General features: G+C 43.3%; 2 protein-coding genes across 4 annotated transcripts in view; both read left to right on the forward strand.

The window, feature by feature from the left end:
* Nucleotides 1–1,220: 1,220 nt before the first annotated feature.
* tnpo1 (transportin 1) lies at nucleotides 1,221–19,737 on the forward strand. Its single transcript, XM_079179174.1, has 25 exons — nucleotides 1,221–1,301; nucleotides 1,459–1,578; nucleotides 2,671–2,746; nucleotides 3,198–3,347; nucleotides 4,125–4,231; nucleotides 9,570–9,703; nucleotides 10,647–10,728; nucleotides 11,080–11,202; nucleotides 11,861–11,979; nucleotides 12,333–12,393; nucleotides 12,627–12,801; nucleotides 12,995–13,147; nucleotides 13,228–13,453; nucleotides 14,046–14,217; nucleotides 14,403–14,489; nucleotides 14,614–14,721; nucleotides 15,507–15,665; nucleotides 15,749–15,836; nucleotides 15,922–16,020; nucleotides 16,126–16,221; nucleotides 18,007–18,082; nucleotides 18,882–18,981; nucleotides 19,065–19,139; nucleotides 19,382–19,521; nucleotides 19,631–19,737. The coding sequence occupies exons 2-24, from the start codon at nucleotides 1,474–1,476 to the stop codon at nucleotides 19,487–19,489; spliced, it is 2,679 nt and encodes an 892-aa protein (XP_079035300.1). The 5' UTR covers nucleotides 1,221–1,301; nucleotides 1,459–1,473; the 3' UTR covers nucleotides 19,490–19,521; nucleotides 19,631–19,737.
* Nucleotides 19,738–23,509: 3,772 nt separating this feature from the next.
* fcho2 (FCH and mu domain containing endocytic adaptor 2) overlaps nucleotides 23,510–26,119 on the forward strand; it is a 39,818-nt gene continuing 37,208 nt past the window's right edge. For all 3 annotated transcript variants that reach the window (XM_079179161.1, XM_079179159.1, XM_079179160.1), the window contains exon 1: nucleotides 23,510–23,653. In XM_079179161.1, the coding sequence (XP_079035287.1) occupies nucleotides 23,621–23,653 (33 nt within the window). In that variant the 5' untranslated portion in view covers nucleotides 23,510–23,620. The remainder of the gene's footprint in view (nucleotides 23,654–26,119) is intronic.

Here is a 26,119-nt window from a genome sequence, read left to right on the forward strand (position 1 = left end):
AATGTTAAGAATGTCAATTTCAATCCGATGGATTAATTTGGTAATATAGTTATTGTGGTATTTTATTAACAATGTATAGATGTTTAGGAGACACAGCAGCTTCTTTTAGAAGTTTTCTTGTAGTCACTTATGTTATTAAACTCATGAACTTAAGCAGCAGTGTTGTTACAGCCGAATGTATTCCAGACCCAGACCACTAGAGGTCAACGCAGCACAGCAGTAACTCTTCAGGCTGTGTCTGTCTATGGGGGAGGTTTGCCTTCAGGGCTTTCTGCCAGACATCTCCTTAAGTTTAGGCAAAATATTAAAATGAAAATATCAAGGTTTGGATTAAAATTAACTCTTTCTGTCAAAACTGGATGGCAAACTTCTCAGGTTTGCTTATTAAAGTACCATGTAGATTCAGACGGGGTGTGAAGAGCAAAAACACTATGCAGGGGAAACTTATAAACAATAACGAGGAGCGTTAGATAATATGTATAGGAAGTAACAGTATTCCCCCCACACAGCACAACCAGAAGCTTTTAGCTGCACAGCCTGACATATTCTCAACAATTACATATTACAAAAATAGTACAGTTGATGCTTTTTACATTCCTGCTGACGGTCAAGGCCACTTTCTATATTGTAATACATAATATAAATGGTGTAAACGTGCCTGGTGTGGGACTGAGATGTGGAGAAAGAAAAGAAACAAAGACATTAAATATTCTCTGTTGTTGTAAGACCCAGAGCTTTCATATGTCGTTTCAATTCATTTATCAGAATCAGAATCAGCTGTATTTTCACTTTGCTCTCAACGTACATACACAAGTTTACAAATAAACAAGAAAAATATAAAAAACAAACATTTAACGACTATTTACAATATAAATAATACTTTTGGATATATATATGAACATGAACCTTTACAACAACAATGACAATGGAATTGAGGTGATAGTGCAGTATGACTGATTAATTGTTCATCAGGGTGACGGCCACTAATTTGCAAAAATCGCAGTTCTCTGTCTCTGTATGAACCCATTTCTACCGATATCTTATTATTCAAATTACCCGCCAAATACTTCCTGGCGTTATGAATCACGTGACGATCAGGCGTCTTTTTTTTTTTTTTTTACTTCCGTTGACGCGACTCTCTCTATATACGGCTCCGTGCCCGCAGCTTCTTTTTTTTTCAGCTTGTTGCGAAAACGGATGTGACTGCTGTAACAGGCCCATGTCTGAGAACCCAGACGGACGGTCACATTTCAGAAGACAGTCCGCTTCACCCTCGAACACGGTCGGCCAAGTCGAGACGGGTAAAAACGCAATTTTCTATACCTAAAAAACGAGTTTACGTGTCGAAGACAGGGTCGCGTTAACGCGCTCGTGTCTGTCTCGAGAGGTTAGCCGTTGGAGAGTCGTTGGAAGACAAATCCTCTTGTGTTAGCTGTAATGTTATGTCTTTATCCGCAGCAGCAGCAGAGCAAGATGGAGTGCGAGTGGAAGCCAGACGAGCAAGGACTTCAACAGATCTTACAGCTGCTGAAAGAGTCTCAGTCGCCAGATACGTCCACGCAGAGATCCGTCCAGCAAGTATCCTTTCGACGTGGATCGTGATATGTGTGTTAGTTGTTACTGTCAGGTGGACTCAACAGGCTAGCGGTAGCTAACACGCTAGCCTGGGTGGGTTACCGTTATAAGCAGGTAACGACACGCAGGTGCAAAGCATGTCGTGTCGTGCTGAATGACTCATATCTGGGTATTTATAGCATTAGAGATTGATGTATTAATGCTTGGTGTATTGTAATATAACGTCTATAAACGTTGTCATGATGGCTTGATCCAGCAGTTAATCGCCCCCATATTCACCCTCACTTTGCATTAGACCCGCAGAAAAACAAACAAACAGCTGTATATATCAACCACAACCTAACAATGGACTCAGTTTTCTTCAGCTAAAAGCGAAATAATCCATTCATTTTAGACTTTAATCAAAAATCCTGTGTATTGTAATAATCCTGTAATGGTGATTTGTATTAATGATGATGTTGTGATTCATACAATCATAACATCAGGCTCCAAAAGATATGTCAGGGTGTTGCATATGTGCAAAGGCCTATATATATATATATATATATATAATATATATCCATATCTAGATATAGATATATATATATGTTTTATAATGTCTGGTTTTCATAAATGCACCAGGGTCCAAAAAGGTGCAATTCTCTCGTCACAGGACAATGGAGGGGCTGGTAGATGCGTGATGCATTACTACATACTTTTATATTGGAGAACAATGAAGGTCAACTGCTCCATGCTGCTTGTCTTATGTCTTTTGTCTGGTTGCACGCTGATCCCAAATGGTTTGCTTATGTAACGCTTCATATATGTGCGCTGCATCATTAACTCATAGACGACCTGCTGTCATAGCCCTAAACAAGCCATCTGTCTATGTAAGTCTGGGTACTTACAGTGTTCAGTCCCGTCATGTGACACATTTATGACCCCCCCCCCCCCCCCCCCCCCCCCCCTACGACCATACACCCACTCCCCTCACACACACATATCTTCAGGTGAAAGCAATCAGTTATTACCATGTAATAGATTGCAGTGCTAACATGCTCCTAACCTTTTAACATGCCGTACGTACAGTTAGTCTTCCTCAACCACTGATCCCAGAGACTCGAGCAGCTGAACCAGTATCCAGACTTCAACAACTATTTGATATTTGTTTTGACAAAGTTAAAATCAGAAGGTAAGCTCTCTGTCTGTCTGTGTCGGTGTGTCGTTCACTATCTGCACTGCGTTCCTAGATCACCCGATGGTTCTGGTCTGGACGGAGTGAACGTCAGACATGTCCCTTTTATGTAACTGCTGACAGACGGGTTTGTTTGGCCCTGACTCGGGTGACCCAATGGCATCTTTGCCACAGATGATGTGGCACTCTGAATATGGGTCACTCTAATTTTAAACCTAGTTCCTGGCACCGCTCAACTCTTGGCTCGACTGCCTGCACAGTAGATGACCGAAATGTTAAGTGGTGTTAAGACATTTTAGGATGCTGTTGCTCTTAGTTAAAATGCAACAAGGCACACATGTTTAGAGATGAGTAGAATAATAAGTCCAGTTATCAGTTAGTTACCAATTTACGCAATCTTTTAATTGTGTTGGTTTACAATCTGTCTCTTCTCCACCTCGCCCCCAAGACGAACCAACGCGCTCCCTGAGTGGGCTGATACTGAAGAACAATGTGAAAGCCCACTATCAGAACTTCCCCAATGGCGTGTCTGATTTCATCAAGAGCGAGTGCCTCCAAAACATCGGAGACTCGTCTCCCCTCATCCGGGCCACTGTAGGTAAGTGGAATGTGATTGCTTTCTTTTTAAAGATCATGTGTTCATATCCACAAAGGAAAAATATCCACGCTCGTACTGTAGTGTGGGACTGTTAAAAGCAGTTTATCCAGAGTGTGGCTTGCCTTATTTGTCCCTCGTAGTTCCCTGTAGATTTGATTAGTTGTTGACACAACACACTGTCACGTTGAACCTACAGCTCTATGTCCATTATTCACACTAGACGTAGACAAAGCAGGTTAAAGGAATGTGAGTATACCGGTTGAATAAATGACTTATTAGCTTATTAGTCATGAATACTAACTTGAGATGGAGTTTCCCTTTGATATATAATAATATTATATATATATATATTAGATGTAATTGCATTTTTTTGTAGGACAGGAATAGCATTGAACCCAGCACCTCGTTTATTAAGCTATGCTAAACAGCCTTATTAGCACAGAGCACGTTTAAACCAGCTTTTGAAGTTCACAGATGAATCACGTTGTTTTCGATGGTCTCTGTTTGATGAACAATGCAGAAACATGCTGATATCTACACATGTTTAACTAGCAGCCACACAGCCATTCAACTTAAAGCTTTTCATTTGCTATATTGTACTTGGTGACAATGCTAACTCAATGCATATTTATATGGAGCATATCCCCACACATGGATTACAGAGAGGGATTATTTCTTATATTCCTGGATTTGTTTTAATCACTAAGCTTATTTTTATTTAGCTACTTCATAACTAAGGTAGGTAAGGTACTAAGAGTACCTTTGTCCTTTTACCAGGTATCCTCATCACCACCATCGCCTCAAAGGGGGAGCTGCAGAACTGGCCGGGGCTTCTACCTAAGCTCTGCCTGCTGTTGGATTCTGAGGACTACAACACGTGTGAGGTGAGGACAAACACGGGAGATCTAGGTCGGATCTGGTGACTGTGGGAACTGATTGTCTGCTCATCAGTCAGGGCTTACCTCATATGTATCTTTTAATCACTACACTGTAGTGATGATGGCAACAAAAGATGTTCCTTATACAGACGGTCTATGTGGTAGAAAAGAGCATGAAAATGAGAGGAACCACCTGCATAAATAGGATGTATTAGATGTGTCCTGACAACTCCGTTAGCATTAAGTATGGACACATTCATTCATTATTTTCCCACTCGACAGGGATCTGTCAGGATTTGTCCACATACTAAAATGAAGCATGTTTGACATGCTGTGATTCTCCCCCCGGCAGCTTAATCAGGCAGAACTAGTATCCACATGGCGGTATATTTTAGAGCTTAAACCTGTCAATATTTGGATAAACTGGTGATATAGTTGTTGTATCTTTGGGTTTCTTCTTTTTGTCACAACTGTGTGTGAGGTAGGATTAAGTGTATGCACATTTGTGGTCATGTGGTCCGGCACACTTGCTATAAGTAGGCCGCTGCCTGTTTGTTTATTTGTTTATCTGTTTATTGTGGAGAGGGAATAGAGCTGGGTCAGCTATAAAGCAGCATCTGGATCGCATCCTGCTGGCCAGATGAGCTCAAGGCAGTCTCACAGCTGGAGCCGCAGCCACAACTGCAGATTATTCAACATGGAATCGTTGATTCTCTTCCTATGCTTTTGACCAGAAAACCACTATGACCCCGTTTCCTGACTTGGCGCACATCGTCACCCAGAATAGCTCTCATATCAGCAAAGACAATGCAGTGTGGCTCTCTTTATACTGCAAGTTTTCTTCTTCAGTCCACTATTATCCAATTCTTTGCATTTTGCAAAAATAAATCTTTGCTTATTATCACGTCTTGATTGCATCGAGCAGAAGTGCTCAATGTTCTGAGCCGTTGGTCGTATCAGCTACTGTAACTGCATCACAATACAGTAGCTCGTATTGGATGTTGGATCATCTGATCAGGTGCCGCGCCCATACGTCGGCTCACATAAACTCGCTGGTCATTAATATGCTGTCAGCTGCATGTGCTGGTGATATCAGCCACTGGAGAACACGCACAAATTAGGCGACATGTTAAATTGCCGTGTAAATGCAGTCTTGTTGTTGGGCAGGAAAATGTATCCGGGCAGGATTACTCGTCCCTTACAGCAGGAATATATATATATTTCCCCGTACTCTCTGAAATTTCATGTGATGTCTCTCCTTGTGGCACCACAGCCGGCCTCTCTCTCTATAAAGCTCATTCAGAAGCTGAGATTTAGGTCAGCTATTTACCGCAGAGGATCTTGAAGTGTATGTGTGTACAAGGCTTAACAGCGAACAGCGACCAAATGAAGCGGCTCCTCATAAGGCTCACTATGATTTTGAAAAGCAGCTTGGAGGCTGGAAAGCTTCTTAATGTCTGATGTTGAAGATGGTTAAGTTGCTGCTGGAGGGGGAAAAAAGAGCTCTTCTAATCCTGTGATTAAAGATGCAAAATATATATTTAAAAGCTTCAAGTTGTTTTGGGCTATTCTGTCATCATGGTGGGTAAACAAAGGTACTCTTTTGCTCTGCTACTGATCTTTTGTTATAAGTTATAAGTGTTATTAGTACCTTTACAGCTTGACAGAGCCACCAGTGTGGCTCTAAAATGGCATAATGAGTGTGCTGAATGTTTCAATGATGATGCTTATGAATTGATTTAAACTTGCAGGTTTTAGATTTAATGCAGCAATAAATCAAAGCTAATGCCACAGCAGACGTGTTTTGTGAAGCTGAGCTTGTCTTATAATGTATGAAGTGGACAATGTTAGACTTAGAAAACATGGAGCTACCATCATATCCCCTACGGTCATATGGTTTTTATAAGGAAAGCTTGTGTTTCACTACACTGAGCCTGGAACCTCGTGGCATTTGTGTCAGGTGGAACATGGGCTGCTCCTTGATCTACTGCGCCCTGTGTTGGACCTCTGTTCTACGCTGCTTCGGACAAAAGACACATTCATAAATGCACATATTTTATTCAGAAAGAGTTTAAATGTATCTCAGAGTCTGCCGGTGTGGGGAAAACCAGGCTGGACACATCGCGTTTACTCAGACCTCGTAAATGTAGGGACAGCAAATAACCACGGCATGCCAAATGCATTTTTGAAGGCGTTGGCTGTTGCCAGAGACGATCCCCTAAACTATCCACACCATTACTGCCACCAGCACTTTGATTTCTATTTTGGGAGTATGTTTGGCGGCCGCCAGTGTACGGTTTCAGAACAGTGTGCACTTTGTAGTCCGAGCGACGAGGAAACGTGTGCACGCATGTTGGCCTCGGGCCATTTGATCAATAGAACATAGCCTGTGCATTTACAGCGCATGTATACATGCTCATCACTCTGTTATTGAATCATCCTCGCTGTGAGTGGACAACAGTCTGAGGTCACGTCTGCTAACGGGCTGATGGAGTTTCTTTATCCAGTGCTCAGCTCATGGTGGGAATTTCTGTCAACGATATTATAAAGATCACAGTCTGGACGTGCTCTTTATGAGAAGTGCCCTGAGATAACGTCTGTTGTTATTTGCTGTTATTTAAATCTGATTGAATCGATGTTGGGAGCAGAGAGAGTTAGATGCACGGTGTAAATGAGGCGTGTGGCTTTGTTATCTTAATTCTGGGGTTTATTTCTGGCATTATTGGGGGGGAAATCCATAATAATCTTTCAGCATATTGGAATTCAAGTGGTACGCCAGAGTCAGCAGCTTTCTGGCAAGGCATTAATAAAATAAATAAATCTAAAAGCACAGCCCCCCCCCTGTGTCCTAAACCCCGACCACCAGATGACCACACGCTTCATCTCATACGTCATGCTTCATACAGTAACCTGTACTAGTCTTTCAGTCGTTTTCTTTGCAAACTTGTTGTAAAAACTGTGAGCTATCTGTAACATTTTCTCTCCATCTCTGAAACGCGTCGCCGATATTGCAGCCACTGGAGCCTTGAATCCCAGTGTGTCGTCTCAAAGGGCTTTACAGACCCACATGTTTGCATAGAAAAAAGGATTACAGAACTTTCCTTTTCTCTGAAATGACCTGTGATTGGCCAAAGTCTCCAGTCACGGGCTAGATTCTCTAAAGCCTGAAAACAAGAGCCAGGAGGAGGTGCAGAAGTCTAGTTTTCTCTCCGACTGCCTGAGGTACAACAGGCTCAAAGGTTATTGTGGAATGTTTGCCCAGTGACACCAAAAATAAACTGTCTACCCCAGCTTTAAGTTGAAGTATTGCATCTCATCGGGGTCTTCTTTATATAATAAAAAAAAAGAAAATGAACCCCAGCTCCTCTCCTTGGTCTCATCAGCAGTCACAGCTGGCCCATAGGTCCTGTCCTGTTTGTGGTTACAGAGCAGCAGTTGTAGGAAAAGCCCCCTGTGGCACCCCACTGTGCCCCTCTCTGCTCCACCCTCTACATGCTCTACCAAAAGGACAGCAGCAGGTGTGTTGGATGCCGAGTGTAGCGCTGGTGGGTGGCTTTATATAGGTTTGCCTGAGAGCAGTTTTACTGCGGTGATTAATGGCAGCAATGGAGGGCAGTCGCGACGGTGTTGTGAGGATGAAGTTGACGAACACGCTTTGTCACCTCAGCGCTCGTTTGTACCGGGACATTCTTCAAAGTTCCAGAGCTGGAGCTGTTTGGTTGTGTAAACGCGTACTTCTCTGTTCCCTGGCTAGCTGTCATCTGCATGACTTACATTCTCGCATTTAATGACCGGCCATAACAGGACTTGAAGGGAGGGTTGACGCTTCAGCTTCAGTGAAATGCCATTTCTTTGCCCTTCTCTGTCGACACACAGGCACAGAAACACCCACATTACATGTTGATGCCGTTGGGAGGGGCCTTGTGTCCGGTTCCACACATTTTCACATGGGATGAGTTACATCAGAGCTGCATTTCAGTGTATTCGTGTTTCCAGAGCTCAAAAACTGAACTATCATAGCATTCTGCTCTTCTGAATAGACTGAAACATTTCGAGATGATTCTGTTTATGATGCTTGGTGCTCAAACAGTCAACAGACGACGTTTCCCTGATGTCAAATTTGTAACGTTAAGATGTCGGCCGTATTATCTGCTCAGAGAATAGTTTTATTGCTGCTGTTTTCATTGCTCCTGATGAACATTTAAATAACGCCCGACAGGAATGCACTCCTGTGTTGATTGTCGTGGTTGTTCTTGTGTAGCAAATAGGCTACAACGGCATTTCGTTGTGCAACCCTGTGTTGCATAATAACAATGAATTAACCTTAAATCTTTGATTCTTTCAATAACTCTTTACTTCCACTGAGGGCAGCAACCAACATGATTGATGACTCGTGTCTATCAAATGTAAAATGTTGTTCATAATTACCGATAAATGCAGTGTGACATCTTCAGATATCGTTTTGTTTCATTAACAGTCCAACATATTCAGTATGCAGTGAAATAAAATGGAGAAAAGCTGCAAATGTTCACATTTTAGTGCAGTGGAACTAGTCCTGTTCCTTTTTGCACACTACCCTGCAAGATGAAATGAGATAAATCTGTCTGCTAATGAGGGAAATGTCTGCGGTGACATCGACACATATTGTCTCCTCGCCGTAGACTCCTCGTCTTATTTCATCCGCATTGTATTTGAGGCCGCTCGGTGTCTGTCATCGGAGAGGAATGCCGACATGGGAACGGTTTCCATGGAAACTCATTCCAGACACCGTCGGTGTGCCGGCGCTGTTTCTGTTCCTCGTATCAGATCCTCAGGCTGCGATTTGGTGAGGGACAGAGGAGGCTGCAGCATATTGTGAACATGCATACTAACCATCAGTCAAGCAGCTAGTATTAAGAGAGAGAGTGTGTGTGTGTGTGTGTGTGTGTGTGTGTGTGTGTGTGTGGGGAGATAATTGTGACTGCTTCCCAACTGTTTGAAGGTTATTAGAGCAGAAGGGGATGAATCCTTTTGAAGATCGTGGATGAGGGAGGAGGCTGAACACATTTTTGAGCTCTCGCTCTGTGCAAAAAAACTAGAACAAGATCCTTTAAATGTTCTATACTTATGTAAACACATTATGATCTGACATTTGTACAATGTGGAGCCAATCAAATATAAAAAGAATTATCATTTTGTTGAGATTGACGAGCAAATGACGGTAAACAGAAAGCTAAATCCCTTGCCCGTCCACACACGCTTGTCTGTAGCTGCAGTGTAAGCTGCCTCCATGTTGGCGGTCTTAACAGTGGACGTTTCATAACATTCTCTGTTGTTTTTCCCTCCTTTGTGTTCTATCCCTCAGGGAGCGTTTGGAGCGCTGCAGAAGATCTGCGAGGACTCTGCTGAGATCCTGGACAGTGACATACTGGATCGTCCTCTGAACATCATGATCCCAAAGTTCCTGCAGTTCTTTAAGCACAGCAGTCCTAAAATTAGGTATCAAGCTTTCTTCCTAAACCTTCTGTTTTATTGACGATAAAGCAGAATATCCATCGTGAGCCAGCATCAAACGAGTTTGTCTCCAACTTGTAAATGTGTTACTGCTGCATCGTTGGTTTGGAGGATCTAAAGCAATTAAAAGTGTTCATAAATTCTGTTAACTATCTTTACATATTCATGATACATGTCCATCAGTTTATCACATAGATTTTTCTAGAGGTAAACCGATATCAGTATCGGAAATGCCTCGGAACCAGCCTTCAATGCTGGATCGGGTATCGTCGAGTACGCTATGCACCGATCCCATATCACGTCACATCATTTATCAGCTCACGTACGCTACACAAGAACAACAACACGCATCCTTTCTTTCTCATCTCTGTTGAGAGTTGCACACCGATATTTAGCATAGAGTGTAAAACGTCTCCAATTTGGCAATATTTTACACTGGAAAATCTGTCAAACTATTTAAATAGAGAAAGTTCTATGGCATTTATTCACTGGAAGTATTTGTTTATGTTCAGGGTTTAACCTGAGTCATATCACATGCATACACTGTTCGCAGTATACAGCTGTTAAGAAATTATATACATATATATATATAAACTCACCGTCACTGGATCGGTCCTCAATCTTGGCCGATGTGCTAGTTCAGGTATCAGAATCTGTATTGGAAGGAAAAAATGGTCTCGGAACATCTCTGGGTTTTAGATGTCTTCGCACGCATACAATGTATTTACAGGACAGACTGAAGGTCTATATGATTGTACAGTTGAAGTCTCAGCCTGTGGTAATGCAACAGAAGAAAACACTCCCTCATATTTGGAGGTTAAATCAGCGGAGACAGACAGAAGAAGAAGACAGCGGCTGCATTCATAGTGTGCGATGCGTGAGTAAAGCGTGTTGGAGTGGTTCTGAAGTGCTGCTTGTTGTGTTGCAGGTCTCATGCCATCGCCTGCGTTAATCAGTTCATCATCAGCAGGACTCAGGCTCTTATGCTGCACATCGACCCTTTCATTGAGGCAAGTCCGACTGTAATGCGTCTGTGCACTCTGTCGTCCTTTTTGTGTCTCCGCGTAAAGATACACAAATGCACGCACACATGATTGAGTTTAACTTCTCACTTTATGTAGTCTTTTTCCTGGCCTTTTAAATTGATTTTATGATTCTTAACGTATTGACTGTATTGCTGAATGTGCTATTCCTATAGGGGTTGGAAGCAGAGATACAGAACATTAACTTCTAATAAAGTGCTAGCTTAATATGTTGCTAATATATTAATATATTGTTATTGTTTGATGTAGTAGTTGTTGTTTCACACTATGCATAGTGTGCACAGATATGTGACCCTGGTGTTATTCTATCCTTTGTAGAACCTGTTTGCACTGGCGACAGATGAGGAACCAGAAGTGAGGAAGAACGTGTGCAGAGCTCTGGTCATGCTGCTGGAGGTTCGCCTGGACCGTCTCCTGCCACACATGCACAACATCGTAGAGGTGAGTGTTAAGAGAGAAAGAGAGAGCAGTAAGAGCAGGATAAACACGTGGATTTCTAGGATAAGTGCGGATTTTCTATATTATATATATACCATATTTCTCACAGCTCATTCCTTAATGCCACAGACCTCCACTGAAACTAAAAGACGTCAGTGAGCCGCTCTATTGCACTGGCTGTCATGTCCCTTATGATAAACGCAGTCAGTGTAGTTCAAGTTGAGTCCACCCTGTAAACACTAGGGTTCCAAAAATACTTGCTTGCGCACAAGACTCAAACAGCTTTACTCCGTTTCAGTTGTTTAAGGAGATCAATTAGCCTTTTTAAAACAAGGACATCTTCAGGAGGCTTTGGGATAAGTGTCACAGACAGGGTAGGAAACATGGAAAGCATTGAGTGACGAATGCACTCGGTGCTCCGACTGATCGGTCGTAACAGGACGATATAGTTCTATAGTAGGCCGTTGGATGTGTTGATAATAACAAAAATAGAATCCCGCCCCTCTTATTCTTTTAATGACGCGCTCCTGATGGCTCCCCGTTGGACAGACGTGCTTGTTTTAGGCTACGGATGTATTTATAATCAGCATTTTCAGAATGAAATATTGTGTTTTGTAAATATAAAATACATACGATTACATTTCCCGTTATTTCATTGCAGTACATGCTGCTGAGGACTCAGGACCAGGATGAAAATGTTGCCTTGGAGGCCTGTGAGTTCTGGCTTACTCTGGCGGAGCAGCCCGTGTGTAAGGAAGTGCTGTGTGGACACCTCTCCCAGTAAGAAAACTCTCTCACACACACACACACACACACACACACACACACACACACACACACACACACACACACACACACACACACACACACACACACACACTCACTCCAGTGGTCATATTGCAAGCTGTTGATTCATAGCAACCTTGCCAGTAAGTTAGTGAAGACCTCGTGCTGGGATGATATCTCTCTTCTGATTAAGAACCCTGACTGTTGACCTCAGTTGTAACATCTTTCAACGCGCTGTCACATTACCCTGCTCCAGCAGCAGGACTCACGTGTGAGTGATTGCTGCTGGGCTCCGACCTATCCTTGCCCTTTGTTCTCATCTTTGCCCCTTTGGCCCTCTGCTCCAGGCTCATTCCAGTGCTTGTCAACGGGATGAAGTACTCTGAGATTGACATAATCCTGCTCAAGGTCAGTTTATATAGCCTAATATTTGTACCTGTAGGTAGGAGGATGAATTGCCCTGTGACATGCAGTTAAGTTAAGTGGTTTCGTGTGACTGTTTTATACATTTTAACGCAAAGATTTGCAGATGTTGGTGTAACTTTAATGGCAACGCGATTGTGCGTTACATTCTTCTTTGTTTAAAACGCCGTGGCAGCAACTAACGTGACTTTATTTCATCCCGTACGTTTGTCACCAAGGGGGACATCGAGGAGGAGGACGAGGCCATTCCGGACAACGAGCAGGACATCCGGCCGCGCTTCCATCGCTCCCGCACTGTTGCCCAGCAGCACGAGGGTGATGGCATCGAGGACGACGATGACGAGGACGATGACCTGGACGACGATGATGATACGATCTCTGATTGGAACCTGCGTGAGTTCAGTGCCTGTGTGAATGGAGCTGTGTCCCTCCAACGTTTGATGATATGAATCGTCCCGTTCTCTTTACACCGTGTATTGATCACTTCTTCTTCTTTGTGTCTGCTGTACCTGTGACGTCTGTACGATGTTTGTCCGCACACTTCTATGTCTGCACGTGTGTCCCCCTACTTTTCACCAAACACTAGGGAAGTGTTCAGCTGCAGCGTTGGACGTGTTGGCCAACGTGTTCAGGGACGATCTGTTGCTGCACATTCTGCCCCTTCTCAAGGAGCTGCTCTTCCATCCAGAGTGGGTAGTGAAAGAGTCTGGCATCCTCGTGCTGGGGGCTATAGCTGAAGGTGAGAAGGGAAAGAGGAAGAGAGCAAACATGGGGTGTCACAATCAGAAGAGATGACACTGTTCTCATCCCTGTCCCCAGGCTGCATGCAGGGCATGATCCCGTACCTGCCGGAGCTCATTCCCCATCTCGTGCTGTGTCTGGCTGACAAGAAGGCCCTGGTTCGTTCCATCACCTGTTGGACACTGAGCCGTTATGCTCACTGGGTCGTCAGCCAGCCTCCGGATACTTACCTGAAGCCTTTAATGACGGAGCTGCTCAAACGTATTCTGGACAGCAACAAGCGTGTGCAGGAGGCTGCGTGCAGGTGAGTCCTGAGAGAACCCTGCACCCCCTTTGGACCGGTCATACCCACACATTCTCCCTCAGATGTTGTGATGCATCCCGATTTCTTAAAGATCCCCTCCACTCAAAAATGAGTTTTTCTTGTATGTTAAAAAACCCAAGTCACGTGACATGTTGGATGACTTTACACAACGTTGCTTTGTTCCCTGTTTTAAACGGTTGAATAATGCCGGCAAAGGTTTACGGTTTGTGATTCAAGTCTGGCCGGGAGTAATGATTTTAAATCTGTGCTGGGCGTTGCTGAGAGAGTTGGATATTAGTACCTTCTTACTTCCCTAGAATTGTCTCTTCAAACGTCTTTTATATCAGACTTCCACAGAGAGGAACATATTATTGTAAGGTGCGATTCCTGTCTGTCACACCAGCTAGATCGTCAATGAAAATGTCCTGAGAAATGATTTTTAGAACAGACTGAGAACCCTGAACATGAGGCTTCACGGTCCTCTGCTGAAGCAGGAGATGTCTGTGCACTTCCGTAAAATGTTAAAGTCGTTTCGAGGTAATAGTGACAAAGTGCTTCCTGTATGATGATTTCTTCCCTCGCTTGTTTTTAGTGCCTTTGCCACTTTGGAGGAGGAGGCTTGTACAGAGCTGGTTCCCTACCTGGCATTCATCCTGGACACGCTGGTGTTCGCTTTCAGCAAGTACCAGCACAAAAATCTGCTCATTCTTTACGACGCCATCGGAACACTCGCAGACTCCGTGGGGCATCATCTCAATAAACCGGTATGCAGAACAGAAATATGGGCTCAGTTTCATGTGAATATAAAGTCAGCACACTTCCTCATTTCACTTTTCTAGTGGTAGGTGTACTTTCTGATGGTATAGCATAGACATCATGAAGATAAACAAGCATCAATAAATCCTACTGTGTTTGTGTAAAGACTCTTTTAATCTGTGTGATTTCTCAGGAATACATCGAGATGTTGATGCCTCCACTGATCCAGAAATGGAACCAGCTGAAAGATGAAGACAAGGATCTCTTCCCTTTATTAGAAGTCAGTCGCTGATGTGAAGTTACTGCCCGCACAAGTTGTTTAGTTGATAGTGAGTCACTTCCCAGATGATAGCGGTGTATAAACAGGCCACTGACTGTGTCTTCCTCCTGCCTGCCTTCCTCAGTGTCTGTCGTCTGTAGCCACTGCCCTGCAGAGCGGCTTCCTGCCCTACTGTGAGCCTGTGTACCAACGCTGTGTCAACCTGGTGCAGAAGACGCTCGCTCAGGCCATGGTGAGTGTGTACACACACACACACACACACTCTCTAAGGTCACTGGTTTGGTTTTGTAATGGTTGATAATGGGCCCTGTTGTAATGATCTGTACTGCTTGGTCTAAAGGTGCATTTAGGGAGTGACCAACTCCACTTTTCCTGGTTAAAGGGCGCATAAACTAGGCACAAAGTAAGGCACAAGGGGCAAAGGGATCGGATTAGGTCTCTTAATCATTGGTGTGTTTTGGGCGTAACAAGAATTAAACCAATTGCCATGTCATATTGTGTCTGTGTGAGCAAATGCACCGATAACCTGTTTTACTCAGGAGTAAATCTACTGTGTGTGTTTCCGGTAGTAAGCGTGTACACACGTTATGACCCCGCCCATGTAGGCCTATCCTACTCTCTGTATGATAAGCCCTTTAAATAGCATAAATTCTGCACTTTTGACCCGGTTGGACCACACCTCTGTTTAAGACCGACACGCCCACAGATGTGTACATTTGATACTCACACACACAGTGTGAGTGTGAAGCTGACAACTGCCTCTGCTCTGGGTGTAAGATGGGGCCCAATATGTCTTTGTTGTGCTTACAGCTTGTTGCACTGCCCCCAAGTGGCCAAGTAGAATAAATGATGTGCAGGTTTAATGTACAGACATACAGTTAAACTTCCTTTAATCAATAACAGTGGATGAAACATGTAGTTTTAGGATCGAGAGCTGACTTCATAACTGGAATTCAGGTTTTATAAGTAATTATGATTTGATTATATCCTCTTTTCTACCATCCTTCCCTCTTCTAGCTTTATCAGTCACAGCCGGACCAGTATGAAGCCCCGGACAAAGACTTCATGATCGTGGCTTTGGATCTTCTGAGTGGCCTGGCGGAGGGTTTGGGAGGCACCATTGAGGAGCTGGTGGCCCGCAGCAACATCCTCACCCTCATGTACCAGTGCATGCAGGTGAAGAAAGTGAATAACGTGACGCTTACCTGATAAACCGATGGAGAAACTCGCATTGTTGACTTTTTTTTGTTGTTGCTCAGGACAAAATGCCAGAAGTGCGTCAGAGTTCCTTTGCTCTGCTGGGGGATCTGACCAAGGCTTGTTTCCAGCACGTCAAACCCTGCATCGGTATGTTCTGTGCACTTCACCTCAAACACTGTTTGGAAACATCTTGTTGGCCTGTTGCTAAGTTGACTCGCTTTCCTTCTTCCAGCTGATTTCATGCCCATACTGGGTACTAATTTAAACCCAGAATTAATATCAGTGTGCAACAATGCAACATGGGCAATTGGAGAGATATCTATACAAATGGGTGAGTGCCTCCATTTCAACAAACTCCCACAATATGTCACCGTTTCCAGTCGCCCAGAGTAAACATGTTTGTCTCCACCGTTTCCCACTGTTCCTCCGCCCGTAGGGTCTGAGATGCAGCCGTACATTGCCATGGTGCTGCACCAGCTGGTGGAGATCATTAACAGGCCAAATACCCCAAAGACTCTACTGGAGAACACAGGTACCACTCGGTGGCAGTGCTGAGCCAGCCAGCCAGGTCACCACACAGGGAGGTGCTCCGAAAACATTCAGGCCCATTCAGCCAGGGAGTCAGCACACTCACTAGAGCGCCTGTCCCGCCCCTTTAATCTCTATCTAAAGAACCCTTCCCAAGCCGTGGGCCGTACAGGTTTGGCCGGTTTTACCAAAGTATGCCAAATATTCCAGCTAATTCGACGTGGCAGTGTGGCCCGTAAATGGAGAGATAAAAGCAAACTAGCAGGTCCTGCTGGGACATTCCTGACGCTTGAATCGAGCGAGCCATGTAAAGTGCCCAGTCTTGGGATTTAACTAATGTGGACTGACTGTATACATACAGTACAGAAGCATAACGAACCGCAAAGCACAGGCAGTGTGAGGGATAGATCGGTGAGTTCACAGCCCCACGTAGTTAACTGTTCCCACGAGGCAGACATTTTCTAAACACTCCAACACTAACTAGAGAGAACTCCTAGTGTGACTAAACCCCTAGCCTAGAGCATTTGTACAAACAATAAGGTTACACTGTGCTCTTGTTTTTTACAAATTGGATTTGAAATGATTATTTGTTGATCTCATTATAAAGCGGCTTTCAAGGGTGCGGTGTAACCTGCCTTAATTCAAACTAATCTAGGGACTCTGTAGATGTGTTCCTGTTTGTTTGCTGTCAGTTTATTTGTTGCTTTAATTTACTGTTCTTTAAATGTGGATGCATATCTGCCAATAGATGTTAAATGTTGTTAAGAATGGCCAATGTTTGATGCAGGATACATGATAATTATAACTGTGTCATAACATTCGAGAATTTAGTATTTGCGTGTGTTGCATGTTTTCAAAGTGTTAACTGAAAACACGACAGAATAACTTGACAAGTGTGAATCTTAAATGTCTGTCGTAGAGATTTCCCAAAGAACCACTTTGTTACTGGAACTAAATTTAAATGCGCGGCCGCGTAACGCCACGGTCGGTCAACAGGTGGGTGTGGCTGCAGAGTGCACGGTGGCACTGTTCCCTTTGTCTCCGATCAGCTTATCCTGCACTGAACTTTATTCTAATGAGCATACCATCTGCTTTCTGCATGTGTCATTGGACTGTTCATAAATGCCTGTTTGTTTTAATGAGAATGTTGCATAGTTTTGTGTCTCTTAAACTTAGGTCCTCCCTCCTCTCTGCCTCATAAGAAAGCTGCTGTGCTGGATACTAGTCTCCCTCCATGTAGTTGGCTTGGAGTAATCTCTCATTGTTTCTTTTCAAAAGAACAAAAAAAAACCCATTTCTGTTTGTTATGGAAAAATAACTTTTTGTGAGTTTAAGGGAGAAATCTCTTAAGTGAACTTGTTTAGGCCAGTCACCCACACACACCCACACACACACACACACACACACACACACACTAGTCTTTACATTGAGACATTTTAAATCAAGCTAACTTTAAATCCTCATAGATCCATATGATTTGTGAAAGCAGATTGCCATTGTTTGCCTTTTTTCTATGAATGTCCTGTCAAAGTTGTCAATGTGTTCTCCCTTAAACGTGTTGTATGTTTTTTTGAATAGAGTGTCATATTTTACATCCCGCCCCCCCGTGACCGAAGGGGGCAGCAATAATCAACACTAGTGAAATCTTCTGTTTATTATCATACACAGATTCTGTTGATTTATGTCTCTGAGTTGTTTGTTTTTTCTTTATTTTTTTCTCCTCCCCCTCCTCATTGCTCATGTCTTGGTTGGCGTTTGGTGGTGTGTAACCGTGATTGCGTTACCTTAGCAATAACAATTGGTCGTCTTGGTTACGTTTGTCCTCAAGAGGTGGCACCCATGCTACAGCAGTTTATAAGACCCTGGTGTGTATTATTCAATCTTTTATTTAATTCATCTCCTCTCTGCTTTCTCTCCTGTGGCTCTCCTCTCCTCTCTCCTTCCCTTTCCTTCTCAAAAGAAGTCTTTTCAGTTTGTTTTCTTTTTTCTTATCAGTTTGTAATCATTGCCAACCATGTGACTAACCCTGTCCTCTTTTAGGTCCTACTTGTGATTTTTTATTTTTGCCTCAGTAGCACCTTCATGTATTTATACATTGATTTGTTTAATTTCTAGTTTCGTTGTCATTGTTAACTGTCGCTAACCCTAAAAGATGCATGGGATCCGATTTTGTCACATGCCTGCTGGTTCAACAGCAGAGAACAGCATTCCTAAAGCCCTTTCTCATACAGTACTCCCCCAGCTGCATGTGCCCGTCCCCCAAAAACAACTAAACATAAGAACCCCAACCTCCTCTAGTCCATCTAAAAAATAAAGTAATGCTATTTTCAAGGTGCTATCCGTGAGGTTTTTAAGAAACACGCTGCTCATAGTGGCGTTATTAGAGCTCAAAGTAGTTTGTTTTATTTGAATCTGTTTTGTGTGCATGCTTGACTTGTTGTGGTTTACCTCTTAGGTCATGATAGACACTCACATAGATGTAGGCATACAGACTCATATGCATTATGATAATAAGAAAACACCTAAACATTTGTATTAAGGATGGAAATAGGCTATATTTGTGTATAGTTAGTGTATTCGTAGGTGTTTGCAGTTGTCATGCATAGCGGCAGTTGTCTGCTCTGTGATATGTCTGATGGTAAATGTGGTCGTCCGTGTTGTCAGGTGCACCTCTCTACGAAACATAAGAGACAACGAGGAGAAAGACTCTGCGTTCAGAGGAATTTGCACGATGATCAGTGTAAACCCGGGAGGCGTAGTGCAGGTGAGGTCCGGCGAACACGACGACAGCGTGGTTCAATATGTTGCCCAGTTGAAATGTTGCCTCACCTCTCTTCTCTGGAACAGGATTTTATATTCTTCTGCGACGCGGTGGCCTCCTGGGTGAATCCAAAGGACGATCTCAGAGACATGTTCTACAAGGTAAAAGCAGGAAAACATGCTCAGTGTTCAAACGCATTTAAATCACAAGTGGAATTGCTAATCTAATGGAGTGGAAATCAAAGATGAACTCAGTCCCCCCTGCCTGCCCCCCAGTGGCCACATGGGTTGGATTGCAGTGTCTACAGTTAGCCCACTGATAATAAAACCCCCCTCAAGATCTATTTTGAAAGGCAGCGTTTCTGTACTACTCGGTGTGAACTTCTCCTGGTGTTTGATTTCAGATCCTTCACGGGTTCAAGAACCAGGTGGGCGAGGAAAACTGGATGCGCTTCTCCGATCAGTTCCCCATGCCGCTGAAGGAACGGCTGGCAACCTTTTACGGGGTGTAACTGTTTCCACGGCAGTGTGCCTCGTCGCTGGGGTCAGTTTCCTCTCCGGTATCTCAGATAAACACATTCAGAAACATATTTGATATGAAAGACATGTTGCTGTTGGTTTTGTCCTAATGAGGCCTCTCTTTCTCTGTGCAGGTCATTCACTATGGGAGACAATATAGGGAACCTCTTTTACCCAGGGAACATGTTACCCTTTACTGGGGGGAAGGGTCTGCCTGCTGAGGGGAGGGAAGGGGGGTGCGTACCCCTCCCCGACCTGAAGGGCGGGGTGGGAGGGAGGTGGTAGCTGCAGTGCCCAGTGCCCCCATGCACAGGCAAGGGGGTGGGGGGGGGGAGGGACTGCCAGAAAAACCTTATCATGGGAGGAAAATTCATGTTATCACATCTTAATCAGAAGTAATGAAATCGATCACCCTTTTCCCCCAAAACGTCTGTTATTTTCCGTTAGCTGAACTACTGAGAAGAAATGTAAGCAACACTCTGTGAAGCATTTTGCTCTTTTAATTGTTGGTTAGAGGAGTTCGCCCGTTGTAAGGTGCAGAAAATGCTCTTCAGAGCCAGATCCGCTTTCATTAACATGTCAGACTGATAAACGGTGTGTTAGCTCTCAACACCACTGAATTCTACCAGTAGAGTAGAAACACTGTTCATTTAAAATGCAGTTCAGTTGATGGTTCCTCGAGGACAGCTTAAAGCTAAGGAATAGCAGCTGATGCTAAGAAAGCATCGTATTGGATCCGACTCGTAATCATAGAATGCTGCATATCACCAAGTATAAATCATCACCTCGATAGCTATCAGTTTATTTCCGTGTTTCTTTTCTTTATCAGGGCAAAAGCTGTTGATTATGTCACTGGAGAGCACGAGGTTTTCTTTTCAGAGCAGCTTTTCTGGGAATAGGTAGCATGCTTGTGTCATTGTGAAAAGCTGTGGAACATTAGTGGTGTGTGTGTTGCGTTCGACAGCAGTCATTGCCCTGTGATGAGGTTCTCCTTTGGGCCTTGTGATTTATCTATTTACAGTACTTTTTGTTTCGGTTTCCTCTACCTGAGAATTACGGCGATCAGCCGTAACGTAGCATGACTGGGTTTACACTCACCGGATTTAGGAGACGTGTCAAAACGTCGGCCGCGTGACGTTGGACGTTCACAGGCGAAGCAGAGCAAAGCTTTGGATGCTTGCAATCCTTTATAGTGTCTGAGCCTCGTGGAGGGAAATGAAGGAGACACCACAGCGACACCAATACCGTCTTAGTGATTTTGTTTTTGTGACTCTCTGGCTGTCAGAACCACGCAGTCCATCGGATGAATGTTTAACCTTGTTCATTTCTCAATGTACTGACGTTTTCTTCTTGGTTGTTTGGCTTCGTGTGCGTAAAGCATGATCTCGAGGATGACCGTGTAATTGTTTCGGGTGGTTGTGTTTTGTGGGGTGCTTTCATCTCTTGCATGTTGGTGGCCCCTCACAGCCCGACGTATAGTGGGAGGGGGATTACGGGAGGGAGGGGAGCTTTAATTAAAGTTTTTTTTAAAAGTACATAGTAGCCATGTATGTATCGCAACACTGGGACTTTTATAACTTCACCCGGAGCTTGCTGGAGTGTTCTCCCTAAACGTTGACCCCCCCCATAGCTGGATGTATAGTTTTTAAATACTGTGAAACTACAACAATGTTTTCGTCTCTGGTTGTTTTGCGCTGTTCTATTTTATAAAGTGTGTAAGTGTTTGAGTTACAAATAGCCTGAATGTATTCCATGATGGGTTGGAGAGTTTAATCCAGTTCTTTTTTTTAGTTTTTTTAATGCCCTGCCAGTCATTCTTCCTCTGCTGGCCAGAGTAATAACTGCAGTATTTTAACCCTTTGCGATGCACGTGACATGCACTTAAAAGTTTAAATGGCGAGTGCTTGAAATTAATGATGTAGCCAAACCCTTCAGAACATGACCTTAGTTGTAACGGGTCATTAAGTATTGCTGCTAAAATGTATTTACTTAATGCAATAAGTATCTCGACTATAATAGTATCTCTATTAGAATGTGAAAGTACTTTAGTGTCTTAGATACACTTTCCCAGTACAACGATATATAAATGATCTCTTAGATGTGTCATTAAGGAGGCAAACAGTGATATATAATGCATCATGGAATACAGAGGCAAATACTTGTATGTGCCACATCATTTTGTGTTTTGAAGTGATTTTGTCTGTCACATTCCAGCTGTTTGGCATGCAAAAAACATGGAGTAATCATGGCTTGATAGGGTGTGTGTGTATGTGTGTGTGTGTGTGTGTGTGTGTGTCTGTACGCAAACAGTCCTGTTATTCTTTCATTGAAAGAGAGTAGGTCTATAAAACACACGCGAAACAATCCCCACCATTACTGTGCTGTATTTCCGACTCGACTGCTGCTATACATTGTAGTTGTGTTTCACTACTTGAATACGTGTTTTCTATGTGTTTACCTCAGGTTGTCTGTGTTTCAGTGTTACTCGTTATGATTTCCCCTACATGTACGCCTTCATGCATCTCCTCTCAACAACTAAAGATTCGTAAAACTCTCGCCCTTCATATTTAAAGTGGGTAGCCATGGGTGTTAATTAACATCAATGTTTATGTGTGTGCAACACTGCTAGCTGTCAAATGTGAATACAGTCGCAAGGCAGGGGGGGGGAGAATAAAATGGTAACTTGCACATTCTTCATGTACTTTTCGTCAACAGTGATTGTTATCATACTACGGTAAATATTTAGTGTGATGTGTACACAATGCCTTGAGAGCAAGTACTTTGAGGTTGTGTTGGTGTTTTTTGCAGTAGATATGCAGTATACTGTATCTAAAGAAACAGGTGACGACTCAAAGATAATGTTGTGAACATAATTTGCAAGTTTGACTTTCTACGAAGCTTTACTGAAAAAAAAGAAATTGTATTTTCTAAAGCGCCCACCAGTTTTAAGGAATGTCTAGTCAAAGAACTCCCGTATTCTCATCTAGCCTTCAAACTTGATTAGACTATCTGCCTTCATCTTTTTTGATAGACATGGTTTGAATTCTTTTTTTTTTTTTTAATAAGCTGCTGAATTAAAAAAAAAAAAAAAAAAAGTAATAATTTTTGGGGCCACCAAATATTTTGGATCATGCAAAGAATCTATATTGTATTGTAGTAATTTTGTAATATTTGTAAGATGATATAGTGGATGTGACTGGTTACCATTGCTTGATTCTGTACAATGTTCCAATAAATTGTTTACATTACGTCTTGGCCTTTGTCTTGTATATGTTCTCATTGTTCCTGCTGCAGCTGCACGATATGTACACACAAGGAAACACGGAGGAGGTAGAAACGTGGATGTTGAGGAGCACATCTGCCATATCTTGTATCAGTTCGGGCATTCGCTCAGGGTTTAACAGATTCCAGCTTTAGATTTTAGTGCTGCGTTTCACTTTGCGTGCAGGTTCGGTTTCACAACGTGGGTGTAGTATGTGATTGTAATCAAGTGTTCCGTGATAGGTCTTAAAAAGCTTGGTATCAAGTGCTTCTTGTATCCTGAGACAACATTACTCCTCACCCACATAAGGTATTTATGAGGAAACATATGTTTTCCCCTCTTATTTCTTAAGATGCATGGCAGTTATCAGACATCACAGGATGGGCCCATGGAAGGTTGTGCAGAGGAAATATGAAATATGATATAAAATAATAATAAAGTACAGCAACACAAATGCAGCACATCACACTGAAGTTACTCTAGCGTCTAGATGTCTGCTACTCGTTATATTATACAATATAATAATTAATGTAACGCACAACACCTGCATTAGAGATAGATAGATAGACAGATAGATAGGTAATTTACACTACAACATATTTCAGCCTTGTTGTCCGCCACGGGTAGCGCTGTTTCGCTCTCCGAAAATCTGCATTTCTACGGGAAGAAACCAGAGGGGAGAGACGCAGAGAGTGGAGGTGGAGTCTCTACATGGGGAGGGAGAAGAAAGGGGAGAGGAGCGGAGCGAAAACGGGGAAAGGCAGATACAACTGAAACTGGGGGGAGGACGGTGGATGAATTTCGCTGTAAAAGTTGCATTAAAACCAATTTTAAGAGTTGCGGCGAAGAGGAATAAAACAAGATGATAACGCCCTACTTCCTAGAGAATTTCTGGGTAGGTGGTGCTTTTTATTCACGGGTGTTTACACCGGTTGCTATTCCTTATTATTATTATTCTCCTGCTGTGTTTCCCTTCCCTGCCATGTTCATGTCAGCCAAGTAGTATTGACGTTACAGAGGTAGCCGTCATGGCTCACATAGGCTTTGAACCGGCGGTGTCCGGTGCCGCCGGACTCTCTGGTCAGCAGCCTCCCCGGCCATCGTTACTCTTCCTCGGCGTTTATTATTTTGCCACCCCGGGGGTTTGGGCCTCTGAACCCATCTAACTTGAAACCTCACAGAGCCCCCCTCCTCCCCCCTTTGCTCCCCGCTAATTGGCTCTCCCGGGCTTCCTTGGAATGTTTATGGTCAGTTCCATGAATGCCATTGGACGCCTCGGCTGTCAGTCATAGCCGTTGGCCGTTGGCTTAATTTTTTCTTCCGTAACAAAGTTTCAGTGAGAGGCCAGATGTTTAGTAAGTTAAAGAACAGCCTTAAAATCACCCTCTCGCTGTTTTGGATATTTAGCTCATATATGTGTACACAGCCAGCGCTGTACTGCGTGTATTACTACTACTACTCTGTGTACTATGTTGTGTATTTACTTCCCGAAAGGTCATTTCTCTTCCGTTTTGACGTGGCCACGGTAGTCTATGTCACAGCAGGTTGAATAATAAAACCCCGTGTCCTCTACTGTACTGATATTTAACTCCAACCTGTCTGTCTTTTTCGTTATATTATTGCTTTTGGCGAAACATTAAACCAATACAGGCTGTTATTAAAAGTCAAAAACACTACTTTCTTTAGGGCTATTGCTATTTAGGGTCATGTTTTTACCACTGTTGCAAGTGTGAGCCATGTTTTGGACGTTTTTATAGTCTCATATGTGATCTGAACTGTTATACTTTGGTCTCTTTGGTCGGTTAACTACAGCCATAGGTAAATGTCATGACTATATATGGGAGATCTTTTTTAATACAGGTGTTATTGCTTTGCTCTGTTAATAATCTCTGAGCATGTGTCCTTGCACCTCTTGGAAATGTAGTGCTTAGATTATATATATATATATATATATATATATATATATATATATATATATATATATATATACATAGTATGGTTTTAGTGCTGCTGTGTCGAATGAGAATTTGACACGTGTGTATTGTTTTAGGCTGTTGCAATAGTATAAAGTGCTGTCAAATAGCCACCATTCCTATTGCATTCCTGTCTTCCCTCAGGTGGGAAACACAGCTCTTACTTTTTGTTTTAGCCTCGGTTGACCTCAGCTCCAGGGTGGCAAAGAGTTATAAAACTGGGCTGATAAAACCAAACTTTGTTACTGAAAATTGTCTGTCAACTGTCAACCTCCCCCCAAAGCCATTTTCTCCTGAAAGGAGACTTCATCATTAACTAAATGGGAAAAGAGAGGCGAGCCGAGACGCTCTTGATTCTTCAATCTGCCCTTTGTGCCCTGCAGTGGGACACAAGAGAATCCAGTGATGGGGAAAGATCAGCTGTGTTTTTAACATGCAGGACACACACACACACACACTTGGCATTAGAGGATGCATCCATTTCGCTTTGACTTGACTACAAATCATCACCACAAGTGGACACACACACAAACACACACACATTAGGCTTCACTTTTGCCCAGAATGCCGCAGTATACACCTGTCTCCTCTCTCTCACTCTGTGGAGACATTTCTGTTGGTTTCTTGTGATCCTGGCGTGAATCTCTGAGGTAGACGACATCCAACCCTCCGCTGAATAACAGAGCTCTTTAGGCATTGGCAGACACACACACTCGGCACCGCCATGTCGTCTTGTCTCTCTGTCAGATTTAAGCTGCAGCTACTTGATTGGTCACTGGCTGCAACATTTCCGCTCACAAGATTTATTTGCAAGTCTCAAATGTCCATTTCCCCTTTTTTATTGTCTGTGTGTCTGTGTGTGTGTGTGTGTAATGTGTACGAGTAAGGAAGCTCGATGTGGCCCGTTGATGAAAGTTTGAACGTGTGACTGTCCCCACATGTGCTGAAGTGTCTCCGTCAGTGGATTAGTTCCAACGAGCTTAGTTCAGTTTCTGTAACAAAGCTTTCACAAAACACAGAGTGACTTAAAAATGGTAACCGCATAGTCAGCTTCGGCAGCCAGAAGCTCATGACTGTGAAGAGCTTATGTTTAATGTGGAGTCTGTTCGCCTCCAGCATGTCATGGGAAAATAAGATGGCAGTGAGATAAGCAAACAGTGTCGATGCAGCCAACAGCCCCGGGATGGCCTTCTTCTCCCTGGTGTTTGTATTGTGTCTGTCTGTGTGTGTGTGTGTGTGTGTGTGTGTGTGTGGGGTCTGACGGCTCCACTGTGTGCAGATTTCACAGTCGCACTCCCACGGATTATTGTCTTGACATGCAAAGTGTCGCAATAACACAGCAAAGCGTGAAGTAAGAAGAGGAGATGGACAATGGCGACGCGTTTTCC

The sequence above is a fragment of the Pholis gunnellus genome (assembly GCF_910591455.1).
Source record: "Pholis gunnellus genome assembly, chromosome: 18".
Lineage (NCBI taxonomy): Eukaryota > Metazoa > Chordata > Actinopteri > Perciformes > Pholidae > Pholis > Pholis gunnellus.

Coding starts and splice junctions, on each gene's coding strand:
- tnpo1 (XM_079179174.1), top strand. CDS start 1,474: ATGGAGTGCGAGTGGAAGCCAGACGAGCAAGGACTTCAACAGATCTTA. Junction 14,218..14,402: donor GGCATCATCTCAATAAACCG/GTATGCAGAACA, acceptor GTGATTTCTCAG/GAATACATCGAGATGTTGAT. Junction 16,021..16,125: donor AGAGATATCTATACAAATGG/GTGAGTGCCTCC, acceptor CTCCGCCCGTAG/GGTCTGAGATGCAGCCGTAC.